The sequence below is a fragment of the Sus scrofa genome, chromosome 4 (genome assembly GCF_000003025.6).
Source record: "Sus scrofa isolate TJ Tabasco breed Duroc chromosome 4, Sscrofa11.1, whole genome shotgun sequence".
Taxonomy (NCBI): Eukaryota; Metazoa; Chordata; class Mammalia; order Artiodactyla; family Suidae; genus Sus; species Sus scrofa.
Genome location: NC_010446.5, coordinates 67,359,263 through 67,375,964, shown reverse-complemented (window position 1 = coordinate 67,375,964; position 16,702 = coordinate 67,359,263). Strand labels below are relative to the sequence as shown.

Genomic DNA, 16,702 nt, shown 5'->3' with positions numbered 1-16,702 from the left:
TTAGCATAATGTTTTTAAGTTTCATCCATGTTGCAGCATATACTTAATTCTTTTTTATGGCCAAATAATATTCTATCATATGGTAATATCATATTTCATTTATCTGTTTATCAGTTGATAGCCATTTGGGTTATTTCTACTTTGGGGGTATTATAAATAATGCTGCTATAAACATTCATGTATAAGTTATGGCCTGGCCAAATATTTTCATTTCTCATGGGTATATACCTAGGAATAGAATGCTAGGTTATATGGTAACTCTGTGTTTAAATTTAAAAAAATTATTTATTTTAAAAAATTTTATTGGAATATAGTTGACTTACAAAGTTGTGTTAATATAGCAAAGTAAATTATAATTATGGTATGCATATACCCATTCTTTTTCAGATTCTTTTCCATATAGTTTATTACACAGCACTGAGTAAATTTCCCTGTGCTATATAGCAGGTCCTTGTTGGCTATCTATTTTATATATAGTAGCAGGTACATAACAATCTAAACCCCTTTGGTAAGCATCAGTTAGTTTCAAAATATTTGAGTGTTTCTGTTTTGTAAGTTCTATTGTATAATTTTTTATTAGATACCACATATTAGTGATTTCATATGATATTTCTCTTTCTGACTTACCATGGACCTTCTAGGTTCATTCTTGTTGCTGCAAATGGCATTATTTCATGCTTTTTATGGCTGAGTAATATTCCATTGTATATACGTACAATGTCATCTTTATTCAGTCTTCTGTTGATGGATATTTAGGTTGCTTCCATGTCTTGGCTGTTGTAAATAGTGCTGCCATGAACATTAGGTGGGTGTATCTTTTGAATTATGGTTTCCTCCGTTCAGATGCCCAGGAGTGGCATTGCTAGATCATATGGTAGCTCTGTATTTAGTTTTTTAAAGAATCTCCATACCGTGCTCCATAGTGGTTGCACCAGCTTACATTCCCACTAGCAGTGTAGGAAGGTTCTCTTTTTTTCACACTCTCTCCAGCATTGTTTGTAGACTTTTTGATGGTGGCCATTCTGACTGGTGTGAGGTGATATCTCATTGTAGTTTTGATTTGCATTTCTCTAATAATTAGTGATGTTTAACATCCTTTCATGTGCTTTTTGACCATCTGTCTTCTTTGGAAAAAGTCTGTTTAGATCTTCCATTTTTTAATTTTTTAAATATAAATCTGTATGAGATATTTGCATTTTTTTAGAGATTAAATCCCTTGCTTGTTGCTTCATTTGCAAAGGTTTTCTCCCATTCTGTGGGTTGTTTTTTCATTTTTTTATGGTTTCCTCTGCTGTGCAAAAGTGTTTAATTTTAAATAGGTTTCATTTGTTTATTTATTTACTTTTTCGCTTTGCTTTTTAGGGCTGTACCCATGCCATATGGAGGTTCCCAGGCTAGGGGTCGAATGGGAGCTGTAGCTGCCAGCCTATGCCACAGCCACACGGGATCAGAGTCATGTCTGGGACCTACACCACAGCTCAGGGCAATGCCAGATCCTTAACCCACTGAGCAAGGCCAGGGATCGAACCCACACCCTCATGGATCCTAGTCAGGTTCTTTAACTGCTGAACCATGAAGGGAACTCCTGTTTGTTTTTATTTCCATTATTCTAGGAGGTAGATCAAAAAAGATGTTATGATTTATATCAAAGGGTGTTCTGCCTATGTTTTCCTCTATGAGTTTTATAGTATCCAGTATAACATTTAGATCTTTAATCCATTTTGAGTTTATTTTTGTGCATGTTGTTAGAGAGTGTTCTAATTTCATTCTTTTACAAATAGTGGTCCAGTTTTCCCAGCAGTACTTACTGAAGAGACTTTCTTTTCTCCATTGTATATTCCTGCCCCCTTTGTCATAGATTAGTTGAGCATAGGTATATGGGTTTATTTCTGGGCTTTCTATACTGTCCCACTAATCTATATGTCTGTTTTTGTGCTGGCACCATACTGTTTTGATAACCGTAGCTTTGTAGTATAGCCTGGAGTCAGGGAGCCTGATTCCTCCAGCTCCATTTTCCTCCCTCCCTCCACCCATCCTTTCTTCCTTCCTTTGCTTTTTAGGACCACACCTATGGTATATGGAAATTCCCAGGCTAGAGGTTGAATCACAGCTGCAGCTGCCAGCCTACACCACAGACACAGCAATGCAAGATCCAAGCCGTATATGCGATCTGCACCACATCTCATGGCAATGCCGGATTCTTAACCAACTGGATGAGGTCAGGGATTGAACCTGCATCCTCATGGATACTAGTCAGGTTTGTAACCCACTGAGCCACAACAGAAACTCCCTCTAGCTCTGTTTTTCTTTCTCTATGTTTAACTTTTGAGGAACTATTAAACTGTTTTCCAAACTGGTCACTTTGTTTTAAATCCTCGGCAGCATGTATGAGTGGCCCAATTTTTCACACCCACAGTAATACTTGCTATTGTCTGTCTTGTTTATTATAGCCATTTTAGTGGGTGTGAAGTGGTTCCTTGATGTGCATTTACCTCATGGCCAGTGAGGTCAAACATCTTTTTAATGTGCTTATTCCCATTTATGTATCTTCTTTGGAGAAATGTCTATTCAAGTCATTTGTGCATTTAAAATTGGGTTGTCTTTTTTTTTTTTTTTTTTTTTTTTTTTTTTTTGTCTTTTGTCTTTTTTTGTCTTTTTGTTATTGTTGTTGTTGTTGCTGCTATTTCTTGGGCCGCTCCCGCGGCATATGGAGGTTCCCAGGCTAGGGGTTGAATCGGAGCTGTAGCCACCGGCCTATGCCAGAGGCACAGCAACTCAGGATCCGAGCCGCGTCTGCAACCTACACCACAGCTCACGGCATCGCCGGATTGTTAACCCACTGAGCAAGGGCAGGGACCGAACCCGCAACCTCATGGTTCCTAGTCGGATTCGTTAACCACTGCGCCACGACGGGAACTCCGGGTTGTCTTTTTATTGTTGAGTTGTAAGAGTTATTTTAATATTTTGAGCACCAGCTCCTTATCAGATATATGATTTGCAAACACGTTTTCCCATCTGTAGGTTGTTCTAAGAGTGAATTATGTTTAGGCAACATTTGAGTGATTCATGGGTTAAAGCTTGGTATGGATATCATCCAAACCGGTTGCCTCTCTCCTGGATTTATTTCCAATGTGGAAAAATTGGGCACTGTGTCCCATAAAAAGGGTGCAGAGAGGAAGGAAAAAACAACTATTTAGCAGAGAGTATGTGCTCAATTAACTCTGGCAAATGAATGAATGAAATTTATCTCTTTTTCCTAGTTCCCACAGCTACTCTGACTTGTGAGTTTTTCTGCTGGATTTTCAGGGCAATGACATTTACTTCAAGGCTTGAAGGCCCCCAGAGAGTGCTGGGAAGTATTGGAAAGGCGTACCTGTTTCCATGTACATGCTCTAAGCTATCGCCTCCACATTAAATGCACTAGAGCTGCACACTCATCTGCGAGTCTACAGATTTTTTTTCATGATGAAAAGCAATTTCATGCTCTGCTCTTTCCGTCTGAGACTTACTAACTTCAGACAGTGATGAAACAAATGTTACTTTGTGTTTTTGTCAGTTGAATGTTGACACTATAGTCTTTTCCATGGTCCTGGGAATTTCTATACCAATTACATTCCGGACATTTGTTTGGAGGGGCACTTGGGGATTTCATTGACTTCAATGCCCTTGATCCATGAGTGGTTCCCTCAGTGAGGCTGACCAGACAAAATCCTAGGAGTAGATGGATTTTAAGCTGTGAGAGAGGAAGCCACAGCTGCCTGCCAATCAGACCAGCTGAATCTGCTCAGGAGACCTTGTGGAGGAGATGGGCCCAGCCAGGCAGCCAGCGTTTCTATATCACTCACAGGGTCTATCAAGGTCACTTTGCAACTGATGTTTGACAAAATCCCTCAGACTCCCAGGAGGAATCAGAGCAATTCAAAAATGGGGAGAATCAAAGTAATTCCAGTTGGGATTGCAGTTTAGAACTCCGAAATCAAAGAAGGCATAAGTATGAAGGAAACAGGCTGGGAGAAGGAAGAAGAGAGGGAGGCAAGCCCCTTCTTTTTTTGTTGTTGTTTTTTTGTTTGTTTTTTGTTTCTTCTTTGGCCATACCCTTGGCATATGGAAGTTCCTGGGCCAGGGATGTAATCTGAGCCACAGCTGCAACCTATGCAGATTTTTAACCCACTGCATTGCAGCGGGCACTTTAGCAAGCCAGTTTTTTTGGTAACTTTACGCTGGTGGAGCTGGCTGGCCCGCTAGTGTTATTCAGCTCAGTTACTATGCATTGTATGCACTCAAGCGATTGTGCGCATCATGCCTATGACACACCTACTGATGTGCGGGTACCTGCCAGCTAGTGAAACAGGACGCATAGTTATAAGCATGCTAAATGGTCCCATCTGAGAGATGGAAAATAGAGAATTAAAAAAAAATTAGTGGTCTCAGGGAATTAGTATGAATAACTTTGCTGTCTCAGTCCAGGTTGAAGAAAACCACTTCTAAATTTAAACAGCCATAAATAGTACCACTTTATAGTATTTAGGCAATGCTTTTCCTTCTCCCTTAAGTGCAAACACTTTTAAGGTTACCTTATGGCTCATCTCACAACACTGTCCTGAATTTGGAAAGAGAGTTTCACAAACACTTGACCTGAGGCTCAGAGGTGGGTTGACTGTTCTGGAAGGTGGGGGAGAAGGGTTGGGTCGCTGAGATTTAGACCCCTGTATGTAGCTAGGACTGGATCAGGCATTAAACCTATGGAAAGTCCTTTAGCTCCTATAGGAATGCCATGGGGTGGCTATTATTGTTATTTAATTTGGTAGATTGAAGAAAACCACCCAAATCATTGTGCTAATAATGGCGGAATCAAACCATATCTGTCATATTCTAGAGCCATATTCTTTCTGCTCCAATCAGATTCTGATTTGCCAACTCTAACTGATTAAGGAGGTTGCCTGGAGGGTTATGTGAGAGTCAGTCCTCACCTGGTTATTCTGGTTATTCTGTCCGATGCTGGAGGGGATGCGAGGAGAGGCATCTGATATAGAACCCAAGTGTCATCAAAGGAGGGATTCTGGGATGAGCCTCATTAGAAACTCACAAATGACTTTCTGTTACAGAACAGTCTAAACATTGAGGGCGCTAAGGAAGGATGCTGAGAAAGGTCAGCATGTTGGTAACTTCTACCTTCACACCCCATCCCTGCTGTTGCCAAGTATGATACTAGTGAAGGAAATCGGAATATGTCACCCCTAAAATCTGCCTCTTTGACATAAAAATTATCTTGAGCTGAAGGGAATGGAGCAGCAGCAGCAAACGGAGGAAAAGCTCCCTATACCCTCCCTTTTTCTGCCTAAAGACAGGACATAAATTCTCCTTTTAGTGAAGACAGACTCTTAGCCCAGAGGCAGCACCAGAGGAACCTGCAAAGTTGCATTACTTCCCTCTCATATATTTACCTTCCCACAGTTTGCTGCCCTTGGAAGCCTAAAACTGCTTCCATTTGTCTTGCCATTTCTCTACAAACTCACTGCCCTTTGTCAAAGCAGCTGTAGAGCTGGAGTTCTAAGTTGCCACTTTGAGGTACTTTTTTTTTTTTTTTTTTTTTTTTTTTGTCTTTTTGCCTTTTCTAGGGCCGCACCCGCAGCATATGGAGGTTCCCAGGCTAGGGGTCCAATAGGAGCTGTAGCTGCCAGCCTACACCACAGCCACAGCAATGCAGGAACTGAGCCTTGTCTGCAACCTGCACCACACCTCATGGCAATGCCGCCGGATCCTTAACCCCTTGAGTGAGGCCAGGGATCAAACCCGCAACCCCATGGTTCCTAGTTGGATTCGTTAACCACTGCGCCACAGTGGGAACTCCCACTTTGAGTAACTTTTCATGCGCTTTCTCCCATGTGAAGGGCACTGTACACATTAATAAGCTGTTTTGCTCTCATTACTCTGTCTTTCTGTGTAAGAGCCCCAGCTCAAAACCCAAGTGGTAACTTGTTGCCTCTACACTAGCTGTAGCTAATTTTATGTTTCTCTCTTTTTCTTTAGCTACCTCCATTCTTCTTTATTTTTCAATAAGAGTTTCCTCCCTTAAAATGACATCATCTCCTTACCTGAAGTGTATGTATCATGAAAAATGTAAGGTAGTGGTAATATATTTGCCATGTGAGTGGCCCGTCAGTATATGACGGGCAGGTTGGTAGATTTCAGACAAGGATTTGCAGCTTTGATCATCTCAGACAGATGAAGGGAGCATCAGTGTTCCTCTCAGTGAAAGGATGAATACATTTGACTAGATTTATACCACAAACCACAGTTCCTGTTTTACTTTCTAAATGACAAATATTACTTAGTTTTCTGCTTTTACATGTGTGTTTAAATTTTCATATTTCAGAATTGGGCTGACATTTAATTCGTGATACTTATTCATTTTTATAAAAATGCTTTCATGTTCTTGTGCGAATTATAGCTACAATGTATAACCTATGAGCTTTCACATAAAGACATCAGTCTTACATTGCATCCCAACTGGCTCATCATTTTTTGCCTTTTTGTTTTTTTTAGAGTCGCACCCACAGCACATGGAGGTTCCCAGGCTAGGGGCCAAATTGGAGCTGCAGCTGCTGGCCTACACCACAGCCACAGCCACGTCAGATCAGAGCCAAGTCTTTGACCTACACCACAGGTCATGGCAACACCAGATCCTTAACCCACTGAGTGAGGCCAGGGCTCAAACCTGTGTCCTCATGGATACTAGTCAGATTCATTTCTGCTGAGCCATGATGGGAAGTCTGGGTTCATAATTTGTGAGAGTGAAAGCTGTTAATGCCTTTGGATCCAAATCTCAACTAGTCCCCAACTTACCGCACCATTTCACCCTCCAGTTACGATTGGCATCTACTCCATGGCAGCGAAACCTTGAGTTCCTTGACCTTGTTTTTCTCCAGAATCGATCCTGGGTGAATTAAGAAAATAGGTGCAGAAAAAAATGCTTGAGGTTATTGCCATGCATTTTAGTGGCTCAATCAGTGAATGAATCACAGTACTGAGGGAACAGTTCCTCTGGGAATAGACAAGTCCAGGGAGTGGAAAGAGGATGGGATTAGCAGAGGAGACTTAGGTTTATGCTCCAATTTCTGCCACCAACTTGGTCTCCCTTACCTTCTCTTGGCCTCATTTCTTCATGGGCAAATTTGGATAAGCTGGACTGGACTAGTGGTTTTTCATAATTTACTTTGGAAGGAGAAATCTTTATATGAAATCTTGTGCAAAGCCAAACACATATAAACAAAATCAGAAGTTTGCTGCTATGCTGGGGGAGGGAGTGGAAATCTCTTTTGTAGCTCTGGAGCCACTAGACTGGCTGCCAACCAAGCATTCTTTCTGTTTTAAGACTTTCCCATGGTTTATTCAGTCTCTCTTTTCAGTTGGATAGGCTAAGTGACTTACGTTGGTCCAGCTAAAATGGTATCCATCAACATTAAACACAGGCATGATGTAGAAGTACAGATGATTCAACATTTTTCTCATGGTTGGGTCACTCCTATATGTTAGAAGAGCCTAAAAGACAAAGGTGACATTTGTCTTACAAATTGATCACAAATACAGATCTAGAAAAAAAAAATACAAGAAATCCTTTCTATCTATGGGAAATACCAAATATGTTGGGTTAAAAAAGTAACAAGCTAATATAAAGGATACTCTGATATCACATCTTCTTCTTCTTTTTTTTTTTTTGTTACTTATTTGTTGAAGAAACCCAGTCAGTTCTGCACATTTAGGGGCTGGCTGATTGGGCGAGGGTTGACACGTGATTCTGCTGACTATTTCTTTTTGTTGTTGTTGTCTTTTTGCCATTTCTTGGGCCACTCCAGTGGCATATGGAGGTTCCCAGGCTAGGGGTCGAATCGGAGCTGTAGCCACCGTCCTACACCAGAGCCACAGCAACGCGTGATCCGAGCCACGTCTGCAACCTACACCACAGTTCACGGCAATGCCGGATCCTTAACCCACTGAGCGAGGCAGGGATTGAACCCACATCCTCATGGTTCCTAGTCAGATTTGTTAACCACTGAGCCACGAGGGGAACTCCCATCACATCTTCTTTATTGAACTTTTGTCTCAAACTATACTGATAACATTTTAGCAAATGTAGCAAAATTGATTAATTGGACAGCCTCCTGCAGTATTTCAGATCTGGCTAAATTTTAGGCTAAGAAAGCAGCAATTTAGATATGCTTTTGTATAACTGGTTCTTTTTAAGAAGCTTCTATTCAATTGTGCATAAAATAATTACCTAAATATTTTGATATTCTTATATGATGCATTGTGACACAGGCTAGTTATATAGGTCACTTAATTGTTGATGTCCAATTAGTATCAGACTCAAGTCTTGGAACTTCCTGTACTCTGTTCCCTTCTGACTTTTCTAAAAAAGTTTAATGGACAGCTTTGTATTGTGTCATCTTTATTGCGGCTCCTTTGAAATCTTGCTCTTGTGTTTGGGTCTGACCCCAAGTCTGAAGATTCTGCATGATAGATATGGCTTCAAATAGGAAAGCATTGAATGTGCTAAGTCAAGTTAAGAATACAGACATTTTGAAATACCATTCATGCGAAACAGATTTTTTTTTCTGGCCATGCCTGTGGCATGCAGAAGTTTCTGGGCCAGGGATAGAACCTGCACTACAGCAGTGACCTGACACACAGCAGTGACAACACCAGATCCTTAACTTGTTAGGACACCAGAGAACTCTGTTATGGAATGGGTTTTTAAAGGAATTATTATTATTATTATTATTATTATTATTTTTGTCTTTGCCATTTCTAGGGCTGCTTCTGCGGCATATGGAGATTCCCAGGCTAGGGGTCAAATCGTAGCTGTAGCCACCGGCCTAAGCCAGAGCCACAGCAACTTGGGATCCGAGCCGTGTCTGCAACCTACACCACAGCTCACGGAATGCCAGATCCTTAACCCACTGAGCAAGGCCAGAGACCGAACCCGTAACATCATGGTTCCTAGTTGTATTCGTTAACCACTGAGCCAAGACGGGAACTCTTAAAGGAATTATTTTTGATGCATGTTTGTCTGTTTGTAAAGTAACAATGGCTGCTTTGGGGGAGGAAGACTGGGAAAAACTGTATGGGAAGGCGTATTCCCTTTCATTTTATACCCATTTGGAGTGTTTGAATTTTTACCATATTAAAAACAATTAAAAATGAAATCTTTTTTTCTTTTTTTTTCTTTTTAGAGCCACACCTGCAGTATATGGAAGATTCCAGCTTAGGGGGTCAAATCAGAGCTGCAGCTGCTGGCCTGGACCACAGCCACAGCAATGCCAGATCCAAGCCACATGTGTGACCTACAACACAGCTTATGGCAATGCCGGATCCTTAACCTGCTGAGCGAGGCCAGGAATCAAAACTGCATCCTCATGGACATGATGTCAGGTTCTTAACCCACTGAGCCACACCAGGAATTCCCAAAATAAAATAATTCTTGGAGTTCCTGTTGCGGCTCAGTGGTAACCAACCCACCTAGTATCCATGAAGATGTAGGTTTGATCCCTGGCCTCGCTCAGTGGGTTAAGGATCTGGTGTTGCCATGAGCTGTGGTGTAGGCTGGTAGCTGTAGCTGCTGTTTGACCCCTACCCTGGAAACCTCCATATGCCATGTGGTGCAGCCCTAAAAAGACAAAATAATAATAATAATAAAATAAAAAAATAAAAAAACCTTAAATTACATATATTCTGCCTTGGAAAATTTAATAGTTAAAATTTCATTTTTCTTTCACATCATGTTCAGAAGAATTTCTGAACCCATCGTAAGTACCATTCTGTGTTTACACTGTGAAAATTCTGTTCACAGAGAGTAATCCCATAATACAGTTCCTTATTAGAAATAATCACTGCATTAGAAATAATAATGAACATATAGGGATAAATTCAAGAACATAAGCAATTAAACAAATAAGGGGTTAACACAAGTTGATAAACAATATAATTCTCTTTTGTTCTTTATTTAAGAATCAATCATCTGTTGGTCAAATGTCTTCAGCGGAACTTTGATACATGCTTGATTTTCTATTAACGGTCCAATGCCTCAAACTAGAGGAAAATCCATGGTGTGTGATCACTTGTACCTATCCTGAAATTTAGTTTTCTTCTAATAAGAGTAGGTTCCCCAGAGTGTGAAGAAGTCTGCTGGGGATGGCAGAGGCAGGGCTGTATGGTTACCTAACGTTCTTCCCGTAAAGTTAGGCCTGAGACTTTCCATGTTAGTCTAGAGAGAACAGGAGAAGAGATGGAAGGAAAATCTATCCCTTACTTTGTGGATGGACAGTTAAGCTGCTTCTGATATTTCATTGTCACAAGATTGCAGCAAACATTCTTGCGCATTTCTCCTAGACACGTGTGAGAATTTCCTTATGATAGACATTTAGGAATAGTTTGCTGAGTCCCAGATTTACATCCCTTTCACTTTGCTAAATGTGAAATTTTCTCTCTAGATCGGTAAATTTTCATCTGCAGTGAATGTAGGTTCTCATTGCTCTACAACCTTAGTAGCTTTTCATTAAAAAAAAGTTAATGGGAGTGGGGGAGAATTCCCATCGTGGCCCAGTGGTTAACGAACCTGACTGGCATCCATGAGGACGCAGGTTCGATCTCTGGCCTCGCTCAGTGGGTTAGGGATCCAGCGTTCCCATGAGCTGTGGTGTAGGTCGCATACACGGCTTGGATCCCCCGTTGCTGTGGCTGTGGCATAGGCGGGCAGCTACATCTCCAATTAGACCCCTAGCCTGGGAACTCCATATGCCTCGGGTGCGGCCCTAAAAAGACAGAAGGACTAAAACAAACAAAAAAAAAAAAACAAAAAATTCAATGGGTATGAAATTCTGTTTTGTTTTGTTTCACATGTCCCTGATTACAAATTATATTGGACAGCTTTCATGTAACAATAGGTAATTCTATATATTGCTTACTCATATTTTTGCCTATTTTTGCTGTTAAACCCTCTTCTGCTTTTTTTTTTCAGCTTTTAGAATTTTTATTTTATTTTATTTTTTTCATTTTTTTATTCCTCAAATGAATTTATCACATCTGTAGTTGTATAATGATCATAACAATCTGATTTCACAGGATTTCCATCCCACAGCCCAAGCACATCCCCCCACCCCCCAAACTGTCTCCTCCAGAGACCCTAAGTTTTTCAATGTCTGTGAGTCAGCATCTGTTCTGCAAAGAAGTTCCTTCTGTCCTTTTTTCAGATTCCACATGTCAGTGAAAGCATTTGATGTTGGTGTCTCATTGTATGGCTGACTTCACTTAGCATGATAGTTTCTAGGTCCATCCATGTTGCTAAAAATTCTGCTGCTTCTTCTTCCTCTTTCTCCTCTTCATCTTCTTCTTTTTTGCTTTTTAGGGCCTCACCTGCAGCATATGGAAGTTCCCAGGCTAGAGGTTGAATTGGAGCTGCAGCTGCCAGCCTACACCACAGGCACAGCAACGCCAGATCCTCAACCCACTGAGCAAGGCCAGGGATCAAACCCACGTCCTCATGGATACTAGTCGGGGTCTTTTCTGCTGAGCCACAAAAGGAACTCCTTATTCTTATATTATGAATAGTCATCCTTTGGTCATATTCAACATGAACATCTTCCTTTTTTCAGTTTATTGCTTCCTATTTTCATCAAGTCATGCTGTTAAGTTTTTAATTGTATCATCACCATTAAATGTATACTTTTTAAAAATGTATACATTTTAAGAACCCATCTCTGCCTTAAGATCATAAAGCTATTTTATTTTTTTTTTTCAAAAATCTGTTTTCAAGTTTCTTTTAAAATGTAGGCCTTAAACCTCCTAGAAATGTTTTTTTAAATGATGTGCAGTTGGGATTTATTAATTACTTTTTCCATTGTGGAAGACCAGTTGCACCACTTTACTCATTCATATGGCTTGTCTTTATTCCAGCAAGTTAGTATGCCACCTCTGTCAGGTATCAGGGTCTCTTCTGAGGGTGGAATGGCTCTAATGTACTTTGGTTTACATCCATTCACCAAAACCACACCGTGGTGACATAGAATCTACGGAGTCTGGTAGGAGGTCTCCTCATGCTGTTTTTCCTCAAAATTGTCTTGGCTAATTTTGAGTCTTCTCTGTTCATATTAATTTTGAAACCAAGGTTGACTACATTACCAATGTTCTGTATTAGGTTTTTTTTTTTTTTTTTGGTCATTAAGGGATATTGCATTTTAGCAAATAATCTGTCTTCATGTACTAACATAATCATATCATTGTTATGATCAGTTTTAATAAGTAATTTTCTATCATTACATAATCCTTGCATTCCTGGGATAAGCTCATTTGTTTATGATATGTACTCTAATATGTTAGCTGGATTCAGGTTGCTAGAATTTACATCTGTATTCCTGAGTGAGGTAGGCCTGTAATTTCCTTTCTTATTTTGTTCTTGCCTTGCTCTGGTATCGGGGTTATATCACTCTTTGGGGAGTAAACCATGTAGGCCTGCAGCAGAAATCAATTAAATATAAAACAAAGATATAATAGGAAAGATATATCTTTGCTTTCTATTTCTTTGGTTTTTGCTCTTTATTGCTTCTTTTGTTGACTCTTTTCCTAATTTCTTGAGTTGAAAACTTAGCTTATTAACGTGGAAACATTCTTTTCTAATATATTTATTTAAAACTATAAATTCCCCTATAGTAGTACATTCACTATCTTTTATACATTCTGATATATAATTTACTTCCATTCAGTTGTAAATATTAAAAATTTTCCTTGATTTCTTTAAAGCATGAGCTATTTATAAATATTTTTATATTTTAAAATACATGAGTTTTCTTTTTAAAGTCATTTTTAAAATAATCTTTTTTTGTCTCCTTAGGGCTGCACCTGTGGCATATGGAAGTCCCCAGGTTAGGGGTCCAGTCAGAGCTACAGCTGCCAGGCTATGTCACAGCCATAGCCACAGCAACATGGGATCCAGGCTGTGTCAGCGACCTACACCACAGTTCATGCCAAAGCCAGATCCTTAACCCACTGAGCAGGGCCAGGGATGGAACCAATGTGCTCATGGATACTAGTTGGGTTTATTACTGTTGAGCGACAATGGGAACTCCCTTAAAATAAATAATTTCTAACAGCTGCATTACAACCAGAGAATATGGTCTATGTGATATAGAGTCTTTGGTATTTCTTGAACCTTACTTTGTGGCCTAGTATATAATCAACTTTTGCAGATGTTCCAATTGTGCTGGAGAACAATATGCATTCTTTAGTTATTGGGTATGGATCCTATATGTGTTTATCAGAATAAGCTTATTAATTGCATTGCTTTTATCATCTATATTCTCACTAAAATTTTTGCCTGTCTGCTGTCTTAATCACTGAATTATGTTAAAAAAAACTCGATTTAGACTTATCACTTTTTACATATATTGAGGCCATTAACATGGCTTCATTTTAAAGTTCTTCATTTCCAAATTATATATTAAATAAGGAAGCTGATCTCTAGTATCCTCTTCTGGAATGGATTTAATTTCTGAGACTTGCCAGAACATGTTCTTCCTCTGACAAGTAAACATAGTGTCATTGTATTGCACACATGCTATATTTGTGATTTTTATAACTCTCTAAGAATCGCAGCCATTCTCCATCTGGTCAGACAAAATGAGAATGATCACAATGTGATGACTCTTCAGGGCTGAATAGGACGATTCAGAGGCCTCCCTCCTCGAATGCTTGAAGTAGCAGGACATGGATGATGTCTCTTTTATGGTTTAGGTGGAGTTTTAGAAAAAAGATGATCATGTGACTTTCTATTTCCTATTATCCTAGCAAATGATAACCATAAAGAACGTGGGGGTGTGCTTTCCTTCTAATATGTAGGACTCTTTTTAGCAATCAATTCCCACCACCCATACACACAGAAAAGGAGATGGCTACTAATCAAGTTCCGTCTGGGCTTTCCCAGTATAAGTTCTTGGCTACTACTGTTGCTTACGAGGAAGACTTAAGTAGTCCGGATCTGAAAGCCAGTCACAAAACAATGCACCACACGCCTCAGTGTGGCAGTCTTTGGGTACTACATTCACCCTCATCAATTTATTTAAAACTGCTTTGCTGAAGTGGCTTTTGCTTTTAAATTAAAAGATATCAGAGAAATTTTTGAGTGTTATCTTCTGGTAGAAAGACGGTATGTTTGGTATTAGGTTAGGCAATTTCTGAGGTTAAGAAATGCAAAGAATGAATCTATTTAGTATTTACCACCTGCCAAGACTACTTTGGCTTCCCTATAAATAGATATATGTCCTATGTCAGAATTCACCAAATAAAAAATATTGCAATTTCTAAAGTCTTTGTGTGGCATGATAAAGTTAGGCCCAAGGGTTTCCCTCCTTTTCACTGTTTTTGGATTTATTTGGTTGGATGTTGCTTTCTTAGAGCCCTAGAGCCCTATAGGAACCTGGAATGCAGTTGCTGTTTTATTTATTTTGGATCAGTGTTGTTGGCTTTATTTATTTATTTATTTATTTATTTTTATTTTTTTAAGTGTTGTTGGCTTTTAAAAAGGTATCTCTTAAAAATTTTCTGTTATTTTCATTTTTCTTCTAGAATTACTACAGGAGACCTAAAAATAATAAGCACACATTCAATGAGGTGCACACTGTGGGAACTAGTTGTTATGGGCAAGGTCAAAGGAACAGCACAGTTACCAGTCAAGCTGAAGAATGTTCTCACCTGAACTGGAGCGGAGTAAAATTATAAAGGGTAGAAAAAAGCTGTAGCACCAAAATGGGTGCATCTCAACACAAAGGAGGTATTTACAATTCAATACTAGGAGATTTAATTAGAATAGGAGAGAGTTGCCAGGGAAATTTTAAAAAGGGAGCTTAATCTATAAAGATATTTGATATCACACTGTGAGAAGCTCATTAAATACAATATGGTAACTAAACACTAGTTTTTGAAAGCAGCATGAGCAAAAGCCTCTGTGAATGAAGGATGGGAAACTGGAAAATCATATGTGAATCTAGTTATTTTTATACTTAATAAAAATAACTAGTTAATTTGTACTTAGAACCTCCCAGAGATTGATCTAACAGGGCAGGTAATGGTTGAAAAATGGTATCTATTAATGCACATTCTCTAATAAGAGAAGGAGATAAATATTTGAAGTGTTTTGCATCACCAGGAAGAATATTAGATGCATTAGACATTAGATGCATGTCCATTCTACTTTTTTCTAAGTAAAACCACTTCCCATTTCTAGAACTTTTGTACAGAGATAGCCTACAGTGGTTGGTTATATTTACTCAGGGCCCAAAGAGTAGAGTCCAGGCAACTTTGTGGCATTATTAAAATCTACTGTGGACCTCCCATTGTGGCTCAGCAGGTTAAGAACCCAACTAATATCCATCAGAATGCGGGTTCAATTCCTGGCCTTGCTCAGTGGGTTAAGGATCTGGCATTGCTGCAAGCTGCGGTATAGGTCACAGATGTGGCTTGGATTTGCCATTGCTGTGGTTGTGGTGTAGGCTGGCAGCTGCAGCTCTGATTTGACCCCTAGCCTGGGAACTTCCATATGCTAAAGTGCGGTCCTAAAAAATAAATAAATAAAACCTACTATGGGAGTTCCCTGGTAACCTAGTAGTTAAGGACCTGGGGTTGTCACTGCTTCAGCATGGGTTTGATCCCTGGCCCATGGGCATGGCCAAAAAAAAATTCTATTATGTAAGACTCTTTTTATCTACAGAAAAGAAAGTACAAATTTGTCCTTGCTTTGCTTGGCTCCATAAAAATCTGTGGCTGTGTGGTTGGTCACTGTACATATATTACTCAGTTCACACACAGACAGCAAAGTGTGTAGCCATGTTGCTCCACTGTCCTCCGGTGATAAACCCATGTGGCATTTAAAAAAAATGATGATAGTAAGAGATAATAGGCCAAAAAAACTTCAAGTGCAGCAATAACACAGATAATGCAGAGGGGAAATTTGAATCAACTGTAAATGGAGTTAAATAAGGAATAGCTGATCACAGGAATGTGGACACTGCCACCATTCAACTCTAGATATTCAGCCAGAGGAATGTAGTGAAGACAAACTTACTAACATAAATGAGGAAAATGCTTGTAATGGAAAGGAAGAAGATGTTCCAGAAGAAATGATACTGTCAACATTCCACATTAAAAGGAACTCTTGTAGGTATTTTTGGACATTGAAAGCGCAAAGGAAAAAATACTGGAAGCCGATCCAAACTAATAGCAGAGACAGGCATTTTTGCCAAGGCATAAAAAAGATGCTCACTTTAGGTTGTAAGTTACATAATGAGAAGTTAAGCACTATCCAAACTACCTGTGATAGCTGTTTTTATAATAAAGGAAGGATACATTTAATTATCTTTTATTTTTATTTATTTATTTTATATTTTGTAATTTTAGGGCCACACCCATGGGCATATGGAGGTTCCCAGGCTAGGGGTCGTATCAGAGCTACAGCTGCTGGCCTACACCAAAGCCACAGCAACGCCAGATCCGAGCCACGCCTGTGACCTACACCACAGCTCAAGGCAACGCCAGATCCTTAACCCACTGAGCGAGACCAAGGATCAAACCCACAACCTTGTGGTTCCTAGTTGGATTTGTTTCTGCTGTGCCACAATGGGAACTCCGACATTTCATTATCAATATTTCTAGTGTT

General features: G+C 39.6%; 1 protein-coding gene and 1 long non-coding RNA gene across 4 annotated transcripts in view; one reads left to right on the top strand and one right to left on the bottom strand.

The window, feature by feature from the left end:
• The window catches only part of CPA6 (carboxypeptidase A6), a 254,242-nt gene that overhangs the window by 35,618 nt on the left and 201,922 nt on the right, over nt 1–16,702 (bottom strand). For all 3 annotated transcript variants that reach the window (XM_021089270.1, XM_021089271.1, XM_013996693.2), the window contains 2 exons: nt 7,432–7,542; nt 6,847–6,937 (listed from right to left, as the gene is read on the bottom strand). In XM_021089270.1, the coding sequence (XP_020944929.1) occupies nt 6,847–6,937; nt 7,432–7,542 (202 nt within the window). The remainder of the gene's footprint in view (nt 1–6,846; nt 6,938–7,431; nt 7,543–16,702) is intronic.
• Nucleotides 1–16,702, top strand: part of LOC110260281 — a 91,254-nt gene that overhangs the window by 49,556 nt on the left and 24,996 nt on the right. The window lies entirely within an intron of this gene.